General features: G+C 40.5%; 1 protein-coding gene across 1 annotated transcript in view; it reads left to right on the top strand.

Moving 5' to 3' along the window:
• DHX8 (DEAH-box helicase 8) overlaps positions 1 to 18,477 on the top strand; it is a 46,311-nt gene extending 27,834 nt beyond the window's left edge. The window contains exons 14-23 of the mRNA XM_015831513.2: positions 2,612 to 2,797; positions 2,943 to 3,153; positions 7,123 to 7,304; positions 10,449 to 10,589; positions 12,064 to 12,219; positions 12,437 to 12,574; positions 12,997 to 13,125; positions 13,934 to 14,130; positions 15,201 to 15,380; positions 17,739 to 18,477. Coding sequence (XP_015686999.1) covers positions 2,612 to 2,797; positions 2,943 to 3,153; positions 7,123 to 7,304; positions 10,449 to 10,589; positions 12,064 to 12,219; positions 12,437 to 12,574; positions 12,997 to 13,125; positions 13,934 to 14,130; positions 15,201 to 15,380; positions 17,739 to 17,958 — 1,740 coding nt within the window. The 3' untranslated portion in view covers positions 17,959 to 18,477. The remainder of the gene's footprint in view (positions 1 to 2,611; positions 2,798 to 2,942; positions 3,154 to 7,122; positions 7,305 to 10,448; positions 10,590 to 12,063; positions 12,220 to 12,436; positions 12,575 to 12,996; positions 13,126 to 13,933; positions 14,131 to 15,200; positions 15,381 to 17,738) is intronic.
• The last annotated feature ends 570 nt before the right edge of the window (positions 18,478 to 19,047 follow it).

The raw sequence follows: 19,047 nt of genomic DNA, 5'->3' as shown, positions 1-19,047 counted from the left end.
CTAGGTCCATTGCCATGGAGCGCTTTAAAAGTTGTTACTAACACCTTGAAGCGCACCCGGAAGGCCACCGGCAGCCAGTGCAGCTCGCGCAGGAGAGGTGTTACATGGGAGCATCTAGAGGCCCCCAAAATCCCCCGTGCAGCCGCATTCTGAACTAGCTGGAGCCTCCAGGTGCACCTCAAGGGGAGCCCCATGTAGAGAGCATTGCAATAGTCCAGGCGGGAAACAACGAGGGCTTGAGTGACCATGCGTAGGGCGTCCCGATCCAGAAAGGGGCGCAACTGATGTATCAGGCAAGCCTGATGAAAAGCCCCCCTGGCCACGGCCGTCACATGATCGCCTAAGGACAGCTGAGCATCCAGGAGGACGCCCAGGTTGCGGGCCCTCTCCGCGGGAGTTAATGACTCGCCCCCAATAGCCAGAGATGGAACCAACTGGCTATGACGTGACGCCGGAAACCACAGCCACTCGGTCTTGGACGGGTTGAGACGAAGCCTGTTCCTCCCCATCCAGACTCGCACGGCCTCCAGGCACCAGGACATCACTTCCGCGGCATCGTTGGGGTGGTCCGGGGTGGAGATGTACAGCTGGGTGTCATCTCCGTACTGATGAAACTCCACCCCAAAACCACGGATGATCTCACCCAGTGGCTTCATATAAATGTTGAACAGGAGAGGCGAGAGGACCGACCCCTGTGGTACCCCACAAGTGAGGCGCCTCGAGGTTGACCTCTGCCCCCTGCCAACACAAATTGCGACCGGTCCGAGAGGTAGGAGGAGAACCACCGTAAAACGGTGCCCCCCAACCCCCTAACCGGTGCAACAAGATACCATGGTCGATGGTATCAAAAGCCGCTGAGAGGTCTAGCAGGACCAGGATAGAGGAACAGCCTCTATCCCGAGCCCTCCAGAGATCATCAACCAACGCGACCAATGCCGTTTCCGTGCTGTGCCCAGGCCGGAAGCCTGACTGGCGCAAGTCTAGATAGACAGTTTCTTCCAGGTGCTGAGGGAGCTGTCGTGCCACCACACTCTCAACAACCTTCGCAAGAAAGCGAAGGTTGGAGACAGGCCGGTAGTTGGCCAAAGCAGCCGGGTCCAGGGAGGGCTTCTTGAGGAGGGGCCTCACCACCGCCTCTTTCAAGGCGGCTGGCAAGAACCCCTCACTCAAAGAAGCGTTGACGATTCCCTGGAGCCAGCCTCGTGTAACCTCCCGGGAGGCCAGTACCAGCCAGGAGGGACACGGGTCCAGTAAACATGTGGTGGTGTTCAGCCGTCCCAGCATCCTGTCCATGTCCTCGGGGGTCACAGGATCAAACTCTTCCCACAAAATGGACTCAAGACCTGNTGACCCCACTTCACACCTAGGGATTCACAACCGGCAGTCTGCGGCACAGTGGTCTCCCTTGGATCCAGGCCTTCCTTAATAATAACCGCCACCCCCCCACCCCGACCCTGGGCTCTCGGCTGGTGAAATGCACGGTAGCCTGGCGGGCACATTTCAACGAGGGGCACCCCCCCTCTTGGCCCAGCCAGGTCTCCGTAATTCCCGCCAGGTCCACCTCCCCCTCCGATACCAAATCATAAATGAGGGGGGCTTTATTAACCGTGGACCTGGCGTTACACAGCATCAGCCGAAAGCCGAGGCCCTGAGATCCTAAACCCCCTAGGTTGCAAGAAGAGCCATGGGGGCCGGAGCGCGCCACAGCTCGTAAACAGCGGGTGCGCCCTCCCCTAGTGTGATATGGCCCTCTGCTCCCGCCATATCTACCCCTCCCATACACAGTCTTAATGGAATTGCCCTCTATTAGGCAGACCCTCCCTCCCTCCCCAACTCCAGGACCTACGCCCACCTCGCCGAGGCCCTCAGCCGGCCTGGGAGAATTAATTTCAGCTTGCCCACCCCTCTCCCTGGAACCCCCTAAAACCCAGACTAAAAATTTGATTAAAAATCCCCTTAGGTTGCGTTTTGACCACCTCTCGTGATTAAAAAATCCCTCATAGAGGTGGGCCCTCGTTAATGCTGTGGGCCAGACCTGCGAGAGAGGGGACTCTCGCAGGGCATGGAGGTCAGCCGCTGAATACATCACGGGCACACAGTGACCTCCAAAGCAACCCTATATAAAAAATAGATGGAAACCCAGCCTCTCTCTTGAAAGAATAAATAGGGCTGGCATATGATACACAGCAGTTGCTGGAATTCTTTCAAGACTGCTTCTTTAGTTTTTCTACAATAAAACTACTGATCTGAATTTTTATGTTCTTGGTATTCTATTCTTAAACTTTCTGCCATGTCAGTTGAAGAAGTCTGCTGTCGTGTTGGACTGGGGGGGTAGTTGCTTTATAGTGGGTGTTTGTAATTGGCCATGCTTACTAGAGCAGCCATGTTATAAAAGACAATTTCCAACCACATAGTGATTTTTATAAGTGGGTCCATAACAAAGTCTCACCCATAACAAAGTCCCAAATTCTAGATGTACCGCCAAACTAAAGGCTGTCCTTGTTCTGTTTGTAACTCCTGCCCCCAAACAAATTGACCTTAATATCACTCTCTAAGAGTGAAGGAGCTCAGTATCCATTACTGATACTCCTTTTGCTGTATTTTTTTGAAGGTTGGCTATACTATCCGATTTGAGGATTGCACTAGTCCTGAAACTGTGATCAAATACATGACAGATGGAATGCTACTTCGCGAATGCCTCATTGATCCGGATCTGACACAGTATGCAATCATAATGTTGGATGAAGCCCATGAACGTACTATACATACTGATGTACTCTTTGGTCTCCTGAAAAAGGTATGAACTCTTTCAAATCATCCACAATCCTAAAATGATGAAGCAGAAAATTGCTCAAAGAAAGCAAAACACACAAGTTTGTCCTGAAGTTCAACCCCCTATTGATCTTTCTGTTTGTATTCTGCCTTCTTTTTTTTCTCCGCAGACCGTTCAGAAGAGACAAGACATGAAATTAATAGTGACTTCAGCTACACTGGATGCAGTTAAATTCTCTCAGTATTTCTATGAGGCCCCTATCTTTACCATTCCTGGTAGGACCTACCCAGTCGAGATTCTTTACACCAAGGAACCTGAGACAGATTACTTAGATGCCAGCCTGATTACAGTCATGCAGATCCACTTGACAGAACCTCCAGGTGAGCCATGGAATGAGAACGATCTTGAGACTCTCTCCAGAAGTTGCTTTCAAACTGGACAATTATTCAGTATATTCACTGTAATTATATTAGCCATATTTGTTACACTGAATTTGATTTCAATCTAATGAAGATTTGAACTGGTTTTATAATCTCTCTTCATCCTCCTCAAGTGAGCATTCCAAAGTTTAATATGGGTTTGACACTGAAAAAGTTTGTATGCATACTTCTGTAAAGCCTCTTTTATTGTCTATATCAGATATGTCAAACACATTGGCCCGCAGTGCCGTCCTGGAAATGGTGAAGGACCAGCCACTGTGCCTCGGCCTGGCCCAGGTGCTGATCTACAACGAGATCAGCCTTAAATCCACGGCGCTGCCCTGGAGCCAGCAAGGGACCACCCCCATCCCACCCTCTGGGGAGTGCGTTCTGAACCCTTCCCTTTTACCCAGGACGCCAGTCCTCGCGCGCTCGCAACCTCCTGGGTGCAGGCCCAGAGGCGGCAGCGAGGTGGCCCCTCACTGGCTCCAAGCCACCACCGTGGATCTAAGGCTGACCACATTCCGCACCAAGTTATACATCAGTGCTGCGCCCGCACCAGTGCCTCCATGCCCCGCTTGCCGGCTTGGCCTTGCAGTCTGCAAGGCTTCCCTTTCACTGGGACTGCCCCACCTCCGAGTGGGAAAGCTACGGTTGCTGGTGGCACAGCCACCGGCAATGCTGCCAATTTCTCCCCCTCCACTCGCCCCTTCCTGAGTGCAGAGGAGACAGAATGGGACCTTTAGGTCATGGAGCTTCTGCCTTCCAGCGTGCGATGGATGATAGGCGATCACAGGCTATGGTGGGGATGCGGCAGGTGAACAGCAGTGGCATGCGGCTTCTTGCATTGGGGGGGTTGGAAGCAGAACTGCCCTTTCGGCAGGCATAGAGTCAATCCAGGCATGGAGGCAATGGAGGGGAGGGTGGACAAAAAGGGAAGCTGCTGCTCCACACATTTTGTTTTTTGTTTTTTAAGGTACCAGAGGCTCCAGGCAGAGGCTTCTCATTTTGGCTCCTCCACCTGTCGTTGCCTCTGCTCCTGAAGGGCCTCTGCATGGCTCTCAGCTCACCTCTCCCAGACCCACACATGTGTTTGTGTGAGTGTGTGTGCACATGCGCGGGGGGGGTCTCACTTCTTTGCAGCCCCACGCTGTGACATTGGGGAGAAAAAGAATGGGAGAGATAAGAGAAGCTGCAATGGGAGCTTCTTGCAGCTTTCCATGGGGCTGGGAGCAGGAGCTGAAGGGGCCAGGGCGCAATGCAATCAGCGTCACATTGAGAAAAACAACGACTCCAAAAAAACAGCTTTCATTAGTTTGCAGCCTGCCATCGCAGAAGGTCTCTGTTGAGGGGCTTCAAGGGGTGAGAGCCCCCACACACACAAACACATGCGCGGGTCTGGAAAAGGTGAGCTGAGAGCCACGCAGAGGCAATGACGGGAGGGGGGTCAAAATAGGAAGCCTCTGCCCACCGCTGCCTGCCTGTTGTCACCTCTGCCTGGAGCCTCTGGCAGCTTAAAAAAAAGGGAGGGAGGGAGGGAGGGAGGAAGGAAGGAGAGGCAACTTGATTGGAGATGCCCCAATTCAAAGGAGAAAGCAATTTTGTGTTCTGTTTTGTCACAGACAGAACTTTGTTGGCAATCCAAGTTAACATTGGTATTCTTGAATTATGAGCTCTTGTGTGTTGCAAACAGCCATTTCCAGTGGGGAAAACAGAACAAAAGAGAGTGGGGAAAATATTTTCCTTTGCTATATTTCCAGTTTGAATTAGAAAAAGGCAGGGTCCCTACAGGAGAGCCCTTTTAAGGATTACGTGTTAATAGAAAATCAACTAACCTACCTCTGTTCCTAAACGCTAAAGCTGTTGCACATAAAAAGCAGAGGAGCTCTGATCAACTATCACAGCCCCCATTTTGACAGTTTTGCTGTACAACAATGTTGTCTGTGGATGACTCCACTAAAGGCAAGCACAGGATAAACTGAGCCTGGTTTGTTCTCAATCTTTTAAGTGGCCACAAACTACTAGCAAAAGTGGCATTTGATCACAAGGCAAGGAAGCATCGAGAAATGTTTCCCCTTTTGCATCTGAGCATCCGAGAAGGGACAGGAAAGGAGAAACGGAAAGAGGAAAGACAAAGAAAAAAGGAAAGAGGGGAAGAGAGCAAGGAAGGAAAAAGAAGGAAAGAAGGGAAGGAAGAAGAAAGGAGAATAAAGAGGGAAGGAAAAAGAAGTAAAGAGAAGAAGGGAGGATATTATAATGAGAGACAGGGAGGGTCTGAAGGAAGTCCTGCCTTTGGCCTGCTGCCCTTTTGCCATCCCCTTGTCCCCTCCTGACCTCTCCTGGTGGTCTCCCATCCTATTGCTGAGGATACTTTGGTTACAAAGCCAGGTCTCCTCGCATGGAGAGGAAGTGGGGCCCCCTCTGACCTATACACTTTGCCCTCTCACACGCACCATGAGCAACCTGGCCAAGGAGAGCAAGCACAGTAGCAGCAACTTCAAGGCTGGGCGCCCACTTGGGGAAGCAGAGCTGGGCAGGACTGGGCTGGGCTGTGAGGTCCCGATGCCTTGGGAGTTCGAGAACCAGGCTGGGCGCTTGCCCTCCACTGCCCAGGGCTCTGGGCAGCCTATGCCGCCATCCAGGAGTCTTCCGTGTGGCCTGAGAGGGACAGCAAGGCTCTGGTGGACAAGAGTTTGGCGTTTGCCCTGGTCTTGCTTTCCTCCACTGGAGACAGTGGATACCCCCAGCTCCCGCCCAGACCACACAGGTGCCTCCTGACATGAGTGACGTCGAGCTGGCCATTCCCACCCCAGCCATGCCCACTCTCCCCCCCCCCGAGGTCAACCACAACCCTGAGGTGGCCCTCAGTGAAATCGAGTTTGACACTCCTGGTCTAAACCCTTTTAGTTTGCAATCCCTTTTTCTTTTACACTAGTTAAGTCAGAATGGGATTTTCATTTTTAATAATAAATACACAAGATTTAATAATAAATATACAATATTTATTATTCAGGTTTGGCCAGTGGAAGCTATAAAAATTTTATAGTGGATATACCTGTTCCATAAGATAGAATAAAAATATTTGATGTAAATAAGCCTGATAAGATAGCTTTCTTGCCCTTGGGAGTCTAATTTGCTATTTCTAATATAAAGAGTTTTAGTTTTTATGGACAAAGAAATTCTCAAGTAGCTATCTACTATTAATTTAGACTCTTTTTGACATTGTTGGATTTCTGTGACAGTCACAAACCTGATATTGTTAAATGAGAACTTTGCTAAAATACAAATATATATTTCAAACCAGTTTATATATTAAAAAGAGAAATATTCAATACCAAAGAAATACCAAAGAATAAAGGAAGAATTCTGTATAAAGTTCCTGGAGAAAGAAGCCTATATTTTACATAGGTTTTTAAGAAAAAAAATTGAAATTTCAGGGGAAATCATATTGTATAAAATGTTATTTATTAAATTTATTTACTGCCCATCTTTCCATAGTCTAGTCTTACCAGTATGTTTTCCGTATCCATAGCTGTAGTATATCTGTCCTAATGTTAAATTTCTTTCTATCTGATTTACATAACCCTCACTGATTAGTAAGCAGGGGACGGGTACCATGCTCTGTTTAACATATCAATTTCATTTAATTTTTCATCTTCACTCAGCAAAGAAGCATCTGTCATTATGTTGCTTTTTCTCCTGGATGATTTACAGTTCCTTTATTCAGAACAAATCATTAAAATCAGCAAATTTTGTTCCAATTACTACTTTTTAGTGTAGTCTCACAGCTGTAAAAGCCACATACTTGCTTTTTATAAAATCAGATTGAAAAAAAATCACAAGAGAAATCTGAAATCACTGTCTGTTTCTTAATTGTAAATGTTGTTTTTGTATTGGCCTAACTATATGATTTGGTTTTCTTTCATACAGGAGACATCTTGGTATTCTTGACTGGCCAGGAAGAGATTGATACAGCTTGTGAAATTCTCTATGAGCGAATGAAGTCCCTCGGCCCAGATGTTCCTGAGCTGATAATCTTGCCTGTTTATTCAGCATTGCCTAGTGAGATGCAGACACGGATCTTTGATCCAGCTCCCCCGGGAAGTCGAAAGGTATCTATTCCCACTCGTGTGGGTTTTTTTACTAGATGGTTGTTATCTTCCAGTATAATATAATTAATAATTAAATCTTTGCTAAATCAAAAGATCTATTGAGCATCTTGTTTTCAAAAGTAAAATGTTTCTTTGCAACCCGTTAAAAGGCTGGAAGACATTTTCTTATTGTCTTTTCATTTTATAAATATGGGAATTCTTGATCACTTTATTAATGGGGAGAAGATGATATTTTTTGAGATGCTGAGAGGAAGTTGCATATATTTGATGGCAATAGAGCTGCTTGACAGTGAGATGGTCAGCATATAAAATAAATAAATAAATAAATCAGTAAGTTTACATATTGAGTGCTTTAAGAATTCTTGGGTATGTACTATTTCTCATTATTTTAATAGCCTCAGTTAACCCTAAAACTTCATTCCCTGTCCTCTTTTTTATTATTCAGATGCCTTTTTGGGGGGTGGGGATAAGATCAGATTATAAATTTAACATCTCAGTGAAAATATTTACAAATTCATTTAGATTCTGTGTTAGAGCATTGTGAATGTTAAGCTTATTTTTTGTAGTTTGCTGCCATAAATAACTTCAGATTGAGCTGAACTAAAAAACAACAGCAATGGATTTGCTTCAGTATGGTCTAACTCTATGTGAACAACATCAATACCAAGAATATAGTTCTTCTCTATTAGGTTAAGGCTTCTTCTGAATACACTCTTTTAATATGTATCAACAAAAAAGACAGATTTAAAAAACAAAAGTACAAAGTGATATAAGACATAGAAAGAGAGGTGGAAATATAGTGAATGGAGTGGGCATAAATTAGGTTTAGCTATGTTTTCTTTTGTTAGTTTTTTTAATTTGGGGGAATGTTTAAAATTTATTGCTTTGTATGCAGTATAGTATAGTATGCAGTATAGTATAGTATGCAGTACAGTATAACATTGCTTATTCTGAAAAGAAATATGGGTATGCACACACGAATGCATGCATGTATGTATGTATATAAAGCTGTGGGTAATGCACATGCATAGTACTTATCTGCATTTAATAGTCTACCTGAAAAAATATATATAAATACAAAATGTACAGGGACAAGAATATTCAGTGCATGAATTCTTATTTCCTACATCAGGAAATATTAAAGTAGCATTAAACTTGCCAGTGAAGTAAGCAATTTCCTTAACTGTCTCTCCTTTTCTCCATTGCTTAAACAGGGATGGAAGTTGTATTGCCAGTTTTATTGGCTAGTATACTGTCCAAGTCTTGAAACACAATTTAAAAATCCCTTCACGTAATATGTAGCAAGACATTTTGGCTTGTTGTTTTGCAAGTTCAGAAAACTTAAAATAGCCATTCTGAGTTCAGAATATTTTTCATATCCCTGTTCCTTAAAATTCTCTTATTTTCTATCTTCGTTCTGTTCATTAATCCTATTAATGTTGGATTTGATATTTTCCCTAATAGTTCAACCCCCTGCTCAGGCAGGAAACTCTATACCATTTCGGGCAAATGGCTGTCCTGTCTCTTCTTAAAAACTTCCAGTGTTGGAGCATTCACCGCTTCTGGAGGCAGGTTGTTCCATTGGTTAAATGTTCTAACTGTCAGGAAGTTTCTCCTTAGTTCTAGTTTGCTTCTCTCCTTGCTTAGTTTCCACCCATTGCTTCTTGTCCTGCCTTCAGGCGCCTTGGAGAATAGCTTGACACCCTCTTCTTTGTGGCAGCTCCTGAGATATTGGAACACTGCTATCATGTCCCCCCTCGTCCTTCTCTTCATTAAACTAGACATACCCAATTCCAGCAGCCATTCCTTAAACCGGACTGCTCACCGGAAGTACTAAAAATGAGCCTAAAGCTTAAATACTTTAGTACATTGAAGGGTCAATGAAAAAAGCCTCATGCTTGGAAAATTAAAGGCAATTTAAGTTAGCAGAACATCTGGCTAGATATTGTCACTAATTACACAAACAGAAGCTTATAAGAAATCAAGGGGTTTTGGACACACAATAGAGCCAGAAGAAACTGAATACAGTGATGTTATTAACTGCTACAATGAACATATTTTTATAGCATCTAGAAATACTTCTTGATCAACTGAAAAGCATATTTTCCAACAATTTGAGAATATTTAAAGTACAATAGCTCATTGTTACAACTCCTTTTTCTTTCTGTGGAAGACTGAAAATGTGGGTCTGATACTAAATGTTGAGCCCTAATAACATAATATTTAAGAACTATGTCAGACAAGTTCACAAGCCGCATTTACATTGTTGATAAAATTATTAATTGGAGTGTAATATCCATCCTCAGCAATTCTTTATCATTTATCCTGTTTTTTTCATGTTGCCTTGCATGACATGCAAAATAACAATTGAGTTTCATAAGATCTATCTGAATTGCATACCATGTGAATTGAATCTTTAAGAGTTCTAAAGAGAAAGGGAGATTTTTCTTCATGCATATTAATGTGATACGTTGAATTATTTAAAAGGCTCATTCCTAGATTTAACTTTTTAGAAATTGGAGCTACCTTAGTGATCTACCACCTTGAGTAGTAGTGCACATTAAGGGTTCTGGTTGTCATTTTATAAATTGCTGTTCTTGTAGGTTTAATTAATAGTAAAAGTTTTTTTTAATTTTGTGTACAAAACATCAATTTATACTAAATACATATAGAATTGTAACTAAATTTGGATTTTTAAAATTATTACTATTTTTATTTTCATTGATGTACATTGCTCACAGTTACATTTACTGTATGTGAAATGTGGCCAAATAAATAAAGTCTTCCCTCTCTTTATAAAGAGGGTGATTTAGTTATAAATTGCATATTTTTTTGCAATGCAATTCAAGAGTTTTTCATGGATTTTTATGAGTGATTTCCTGAACTTGTTATTCATTTTTTAAAAATAACACCTGCTATGTAGTCTTTGGCTTAGTTTTCCATTCCCCCCATCCCAATTTAAAACAGTTTTTTTTCCAGGGAGAATATTTCTGCATTTTCTGCAGTGTATGTATAATAAGTGAAGGTTTCTGACCACTGAATGAACAGCATGTCATAAAAGTAGCTTAATAGCAGTCCTGTTCTCACCCCTATTTTTTTCTTGTTATATTCAACTGTTTGCCATTCCTTTTTGTCCTCCTACAGGTGGTCATTGCCACAAATATTGCTGAAACTTCACTTACAATTGATGGTATCTATTATGTAGTTGATCCAGGTTTTGTAAAGCAGAAAGTGTACAACTCCAAAACAGGGATTGACCAGCTGGTTGTGACACCAATTTCTCAGGTATCCTCTATTTGTTGGGTACTATGTTACTTGAAGCTTTTACTAAGGGTAGTGTGCACATTGCACAGTTTCTGCAGTGAATGGGAATGTCTTTATCTTACTCCAATCTTTGAAGAACAATAGAGGTGTTCCTCAGATTAGGGTAGCAGTTGGCACTGAGATTGCTGTTGCTATATGAGGTGGTCATAAAGTGTGATGCCATATGTGACCACATCATGTAGCAATGACAATTCCAGCAGCCCTGATTGCTCTCATAACCAAAAGACACATAAGTTAGGGGGGAAGTGGTATGTAAGGAGTGGGGGAGGCCTGATGCAGGTTGCTTACAAGTTAGGCGGGGCGGTTGCAAGGAAATCAGGTGGGTGGTTGGCATAGCAGGGCACATGTGCAGGAAGGCTAAGAGGGATGGCGTAGCAGAGCACACATTAGCCTTCTGAGATAGACCAGACAGGAAACATGACTGGATGAGCTAATTGTTCTTTATTATGAGAACATTAACAGAATCCTGCAAGTCTGAAAGTACTAGTCTCACTATCTCCTTTTACAGCCTGATAAATTAGGAAGCTCCTGAGTTTCTTTCTCTGCTTGTTATGCAGTGTCAGGCTTCACCCTCTTCAGTGTGATTATTCCATAAACAGCATCTCTCCTCCATCTCCCAGGGTCATTCCCAATACCATTACATTTGTGCAGGGTGTGCACAGGAGGAGAGTGTAGCAGCGTATCTGCAACAATGTTTGGGAAATTTACCAGAATGATTTATGACCTTCTCTGTTGGCTTCTCCAATTACTTTGCTTTTGGGAAGTTGGCATGAAAGATGATAAGTGGTAAACATGTGACTTTGTGATTCTGCAACCAAAGTGAGCCAGTTGGAAAACACCCAAATTGCAGTCATGTTAGGGGATGCTGGAACTTTGTAAGAATCACTTGTTCAGTGCTGTCACAACTTTAAACAGTTGCTGAAAAAGTGGTCATAAGCAAGAACTACCTGTACATAAATTCTAAAAATGTGCTGTTACCTTGTTCTCTATACCAAGCTTTTGCCATGAAATGGCTTATTACGGCACTGAATCTTTGTTTATTCTATCATTGCAGTGCCGTATTGACACTATAGAAGACTAATCACTTTTCAGATTCAAATAGTGATGCCTCTACCATTCAGTTCTATTTTAAAGGCTGGAGGGTTTTTTAATGAATCTTGATCTTTGAATGCTAAATGTATGTCTACAGTATATGGAATATATAAAAACCTTTCATGAGTTCCATAGAGCACTTCTTGAACTGTTTTTGTAACTTTTTGCTTCTACGTCACATTCTGCTGTACACAATATTTGCTGCATTCCTTCCATCATTCATTTTTTCTTCTGTCTTGAATTACAACCATCCTGGGTCTAATTCTAATGCAAATTAAAATATTTAGTGGGTAAGCAGAAGGAATGAATTCTCTATGTATCTTTTAATTTGTGATTCCTATAGGCTCAAGCTAAGCAACGAGCTGGAAGAGCTGGAAGAACAGGCCCGGGCAAGTGCTACCGACTCTACACAGAGCGAGCCTACCGTGATGAGATGCTGACCACCAATGTGCCTGAGATTCAGAGAACTAATCTGGCCAGCACTGTATTATCTCTCAAGGTGAGCACTGGCATCTAAATGACTTCATGCTTTTGTTCAACATCTTCAAAAAAAAACCTTGCCCAGCTTTATAAAGATGGAAGTTAGGGGATTTCACACAAATTAATCTATAAAATTGAGACTAATATTTTGGGGAGTAGGCCTAGGAAATATCTTTGTCAGTTACCAGATGTGTGCACAACGCTTACTATCTTTTCTTTCTCTCTGACATACTCAGGCTATGGGTATCAATGATTTGCTGTCTTTCGATTTTATGGATGCCCCCCCAATGGAAACTCTGATCACTGCAATGGAGCAACTATATACTCTGGGAGCTTTGGATGATGAAGGGCTGCTCACTCGACTCGGACGCAGGGTAGGATCAGCGTTGTTCAGATTCCCTTTGGTGTGGTTGAACAGAAGAAAACAATATCCATGATAGTGTAGTCTTTGTGAAAGCTGTGTATAGGATGCCCATTTCTGCACTGCACTGTTGTTTATTATATGTGAAGTCCATCAACAGTTATAGATGGAAACATATTGGGACATTTATAAATGGAAACAGTTAAAAACATTTCTTCCTATACTCCTAAGCAGGTAGATCTATTGTTGGTTCTCACACAGTAGTTAGATGGAGGGATTGGAAGGAATCTTTAGCAGCAGCAGACGATGATGGTAACTTGCTTTGGGCTGGCGTTTTTCCTTATGGGGCTATTGGTGTATGTGTATTTTTCAGTTGCAAGTTAAACCTTACCCAAGGATACTTCAACCAAATTATGTTTTTCTCCTTTCTGACAGATGGCAGAGTTCCCACTGGAGCCTATGCTTTGCAAGATGCTCATTATGTCAGTGCACCTAGGTTGCAGCGAGGAAATGCTCACTATTGTCTCAATGCTGTCTGTGCAAAATGTTTTCTATCGACCTAAGGTAAATTGGGGAACATTGGAATGAAAAAGATTGCATCTTATATAACAACCATGCTCTGGACCCAGCTGGACTGGGGCATGGGAGAAGAATGGCTGATCTGATGAGTTGCAGATTTAATGTGGGAATGGAAAACTTGATTTCCAGCCTTATCCTTATCACACAACAGGTTCTTCATTTTAGAAAAAGATGTTATTAAAGTCGGGCTTTGAATTTTCAAGCATTATTTGGTAATCCTTCTCACATATTTATTAATAAACATTAATAAGATATATGTCAATTCTGTTAGGTTTGTAAAATCTAATCTAATGCAAAGAGGAAGGCACTAATTCCAATAACATACTTTCCAAAAGCATAGAATAGGGTAATTCTGAAATGTGCGACTTTGTTCAATTTCAGTTTTAAGCATTTGGCAGTGTTTAGTTTCCTAAGTCAAATAAAGTAATGTAAAAGACTGGCTAACATGTTGATATAAAAGTTTGCATGTTCTGCAGAGTGAGATCTTTAATAAAAATTTAATTTCCTGTTTTGTTTGCAGATCTGCTTCCACAGGTCCCTTGGTATTGCCAGCTATTTAGCATTTTGTAATTAATTTTGCAATCAATATAAATGATAATGTATATTTCAATAATTTGCTTGAAGGTTATTTCAATATATTTTAAAATTCTGTTTCATCCCTTTTTGCGCTCGATTGGTTTAAATATATTTACTAACATTTCATCATAAAATATATTCATCATTCTAGAAAATGCATATTTTTATATCTGAAAGGTGGAAATTAAATAAGACTAATTTTGTTTCATATTTGTAGGACAAGCAAGCTCTTGCTGACCAGAAGAAAGCTAAGTTCCACCAAACTGAAGGAGATCACCTCACACTTTTGGCTGTTTACAACTCCTGGAAGAACAACAAGTTCTCCAATCCCTGGTGCTATGAAAATTTTATCCAAGCCCGCTCACTGCGTCGTGCCCAGGATATTCGTAAGCAGATGCTGGGAATAATGGATAGGTGAGTTAATGAAATAGGGGGAAAATTGTTTTTCAGCCAAAAAAAAACCAGCTTATGGGAAACTATATTTGGCAATACTTGGGCTTGAATATTATCTGAAAAGAGTTTGAAAAAATAAGAACTAGATGTAGAATATAACAAGAAATTGATTGATTGATTGATTGATTGATTGATTGATTGATTGATTGATTAATTGATTGATTGATTCAGTTCGCATAATCACTCAATAAAGTACGATTTAGGGCAGCATAGACAAATAAAATAGCACATAATTTCCAGAACCATTAACACACTTTACCAGAGACAAATTCATCCAACTGAAAAATACCAACAGGCCCCAAATCTCCCAACTCAGTGCCTAGAGTAATATCCAATTATAGATCAGGTTTGTCTGGAATAATGTTGCTCTCCATAACCAAAAATGCAACTCCCGGGATTTGGTCATGTTATACCTGTTGTTGGATTAACTGCCATCGAGTTGATAATTGACTTTTACTGACCATGTAAACTTTCTCAGAAAATCCTCCTCTAATCTACCCTTTTAACACCTCACAAGTTCAAAAGCATCTTCAAAGACCAATTTTTATATCTGTGATGTATCAGAGAAAATAACTGCCTGCAGTTATTTTGATCTTTCTAAGGATAGATACATCATGTGAATTCAATTAACCTCTTTTTTTAAAGTTAATATTCCTTTTACCAGTGTAAAGTCACTGAAATGGTAGGTGGTTTCACTCTTTTGAGATTGACTGTCAGTAGTAAAAGAAGCAGTGGTACATTGTATATTTGAATTCTAATTGATTAGGAATGTGCTCACGTAGGAGACAATATTTAACAGTCCTTTCCTATAAAATATTACAATTATAGAAACAGTAGAACCAAGATAATCCGTTGTTGAAAATAATATTTAGGAATTAAGTAATGCTGATACTTGGGTATGGCGATCTAAAGCAAATTTTCTTTTGGGAAAAGTCTATTTTAACTAGAAAATTAAAACAAGATGCACCAGAGGATCTTATTATTGAACACATTGGTCCTAAAGCCTTTCAATCACCCCTTGACTTTAACAGGCACAAGTTAGATGTGGTATCTTGTGGAAAAGCAACAGTACGAGTCCAGAAAGCCATTTGCAGTGGTTTCTTCCGGAATGCAGCCAAAAAGGACCCACAAGAAGGCTACCGGACCTTGATTGATCAGCAAGTGGTCTATATCCATCCCTCAAGTGCCCTCTTCAACCGTCAGCCTGAATGGTAAGGGGTGGATTGAAATCAGAATTAGCTCTATTTGAATACCTGCTGAATTTGCTTTAAGTAGGTAAATAGAAAGTACACTGTTTATTTTGTATAGCATACGTTTGTTAGGGAGATTTACACTTTTACAGAATAGTCTTGATAGCCTAATTGGTTGTTCGTTCAGTTTAGTGCCTGTGCACTTATCCATGGTGCACCATGGGGGATGAACTAGCTTGCACATCTTCCAAGGCCTCTTCTGCTGATCTCGCCCCATGTCTGGGCAGGTCCAGCACTGGCTCTCATTCTCCTATGCAAATAGTCTTTCCAACCAGAGTGGTACCCATTTATCTATTTGCAATAAGTTTTCAAACTGCTGGATAAGCAGGGCAGAAGCTAAAGGCAAGTGACGGAAGCTCACTTCATCCCATAATGCTACCAGGGCTTGAACCGCTAGAATGTCGACCATTTCTGGTCAGCAGATCCAATGTCCTTAAGCTGCCGCACCACCATGCCTCCTTCACAGTTGCACTATGAAACAGCTGTATTGCTAGAAATTTGGAAACAAAAAATATTGCTATGAGGAATTTGTATGAATCCAGAATAATAGTATTTTGTGTTGACAAATATGTGGAGATCTTCCTAAATAGGTCTAAATGCCCCTAGAACTTCATAGTCTAGATAATTTTTTGAATTTGCATAATTTCTTCCATCAAGATAATAAGGTATGCCACTCTACTCTTTATTATGGTATGATACAATTCTGCTTTGGTGTGATTCAACTGAAAGTTAATGGAATCTTATAGAATAGATATATAGCCAATTGTCTTATGTGACATGTTATAATGGAGAGATTCAGCTATACAGATTCCACAAAAGCTTTTAGATTATAAACCAGATTCAAGATTTTGCTTTCATTGTATAAAGCTTTAAATAACAGTAAGAGACCAGAAACATGATGGCTGTTGTCACTATTACAGGTAGGCCTCAATCTACGATTGCAATTGAGCCAGAAATTACTGTCAAAAGTTTTGCTGGTCATTAAGCAGATCACCATATCCAATTTTATTATTTTTTTGCAGCAGTTGTTAAGTGAAAACCACAGGCATTATGAGAACCCATTGTACACAAAGCATTTTTTGCTGGAAATTGAAAGTTAAGCCAGCTTTCAGCAAATAATAATAGTAATAGTAATAATAATAGTAATAATAAAAAAATTGCAGTCAGATGACAATTGGACACTCCAAATGGTGGCAAATGCGGATTGGTTGCCAAGTGCCCAAAATGACTGCAAAGCAGGAGGCAGCTCTCAGAACTTTGAAACCAGGTGGGTAAGTAGCTCTGGGGAAGTCTGTCATAACTTCAAATGATCACTAAGGGACCATTTGTAAATTGAGGGCTACTTATATAGTCATGGACAGTCTTTCAGATCATTACAGAAGATCCTACTATGTATGCCTAGAACTATGAAGTGAAATTTTGTGGTTTCTTGTATGTAGGCTTTCTTTGTAATAATGCCTTTTTGACCACTAAAGATTGCCTTTATATCTTTTAAGACATTTTTTGACGAAAATTTATCTCTATATCCAAACCCATTCATTATGAATGCTGAATAAATTATTGTGGTTTCTGTTTCATTTTCTTTTTTCCTTGGCTTTTCATTTTCTTATGCATTTTTATATTTTTAATTTATTATGTATGTTATATTTTGTAAACTGCCTTGAGATACTTTGTTTAGGAAGCAATATAAACATATATTAAATAATAATAAGTTTTCCCCTCTAGAAGTCTTGAGCTGTGGTTCTTAAATTGGGAGTAATTACTCCCAGGAAGGTAATTTGGACATATCCTGGGGGTAATGAAGCAATTTGTAATTGCTTGTTTTTGAGTCAAGAATCCTATTTGGGACTGTTGCTGCAAAAATGCTTGTGTTAAAAAAACCAGTCTATTTTATGAGACTAATGACATTATTTGAGACTTGGAAAAGGAGTAATTGAGTCAATGGTTTAAGAACCTTTGGCCTAACTTCTAGCGTCCAAAATAAGATTTTAATGTCTATAGTTAAAAGAGCTGAACCAAATCTGGAGCTATGGCTTGATGTGAATGATATTCCTCTTTTCTTTAAAAGACAAGTTCTGCCACTTCAGAATGGTTCTTGATTCAGCCTTGGTCCACTACACTCAGGTGGAAGCTAACTAGATTACTTAAACTAGTTTTAAATATAAAGCATCTACATTCCTTTTTAAATTAATTGACTCTGAGTCTTCTTGTGCGTGCCTTTTAAGAATGGGCAGTCTATCTACATATAATGTATATGAAAGGCAGAAGAGCTCTGTTTGAAAAGAAAATGACATTCTGATCTTTTTGTTTTACTCTTAGGGTGGTGTACCATGAGCTTGTCCTCACAACCAAAGAGTATATGAGAGAGGTTACCACCATAGATCCCCGCTGGCTTGTGGAGTTTGCCCCAGCCTTTTTCAAGGTTTCTGATCCCACAAAGCTAAGCAAGCAAAAGAAGCAGCAGCGCCTGGAGCCTCTTTACAATCGCTATGAAGAGCCCAATGCCTGGAGGATATCACGGGCATTCAGGCGTCGATAAACCATATCTTTATGTGGCATAAACTGTTTGATATCTCTATACCACAAACTCTGATTTAAGGCGTATTTGGACATGTATTGTCGCTTTTCTTAAGTTTCAAGGCAAGAGATAAACCAGCGAAATGCAGCACTTGAAAGGCAACTAACTACCTTCATCTAATTGATATCATTGTCAATTTCAGAGATTTCACTTATTGTTCCACAGACTTTTTCCTTCTATTTCTATGCTGTCCATGGATCAAACGTTATCAAACATCTTGGTTAATAAATTAATGTTTCAGTGTTAATTTGTGCACTTTGGAACCTAATTATCATTGGCCCTGATTATAGTGGAAATGAGAAAAATGCCCGTTTCTGCATATAAGGAAGCCATTTTTCAGAGGTGATAACACTGAGTACCTTTTTCTTAACCTAAGCAGACCATTTAGGGGGTGGAGGATTGTTGGTGTAATGTACACTAACCTAAAAATGTTAATTGACATCATTATTGCATTAAAGTAATATTCCTCTATTTTATCAATTATTTTTCCAAGCAATATTTTTTTGTTAATTTTAGATGAAAAAACAACAATGCTTGACTAACGTTCTACCTTTTCTTACCAGTGTCTGCAATTATTCAACAATACATTCTTTTAAAAAAAAATATTTTATTAATTTTCCAATTTTACATCTAAGTATTTAAAAAGCAACATGGTGGCTGGGTTAATCAATAGTTCAATAACATACAAAAATCTTTAGTACAAATCTTAAGTTACAACATCAAATATTTCTTCTCTTTTTCCCTTAATATCTACTATCTCATATTTAAGCTAATACATTTCTTATTATATCAACTAAGTAAAAACATAATTATCACATTTATCAATAAATTTTTAACATACATATCTTAATTATTTTTACATTCAATCTTTATAGATAATCAATGTTCTGTTGTTGATTTTTTCCCAATTTTTAGTTTCCCATCAATATTCAAATTTAACATTTGATATTTATAATTTCCAGGCTTTAGGTAACCAAGGCTTCTCTTATCTCAATTCATAACAGAATCTAATATTCAAAATACACATCTTATCTATTTAAATATAGTCTT

Source organism: Protobothrops mucrosquamatus, unplaced genomic scaffold (assembly GCF_001527695.2).
Source record: "Protobothrops mucrosquamatus isolate PMUCROS unplaced genomic scaffold, P.Mucros_1.0 scaffold_257, whole genome shotgun sequence".
Classification (NCBI taxonomy): Eukaryota; Metazoa; Chordata; class Lepidosauria; order Squamata; family Viperidae; genus Protobothrops; species Protobothrops mucrosquamatus.
This window is presented reverse-complemented; position numbering and strand designations above follow the sequence as displayed.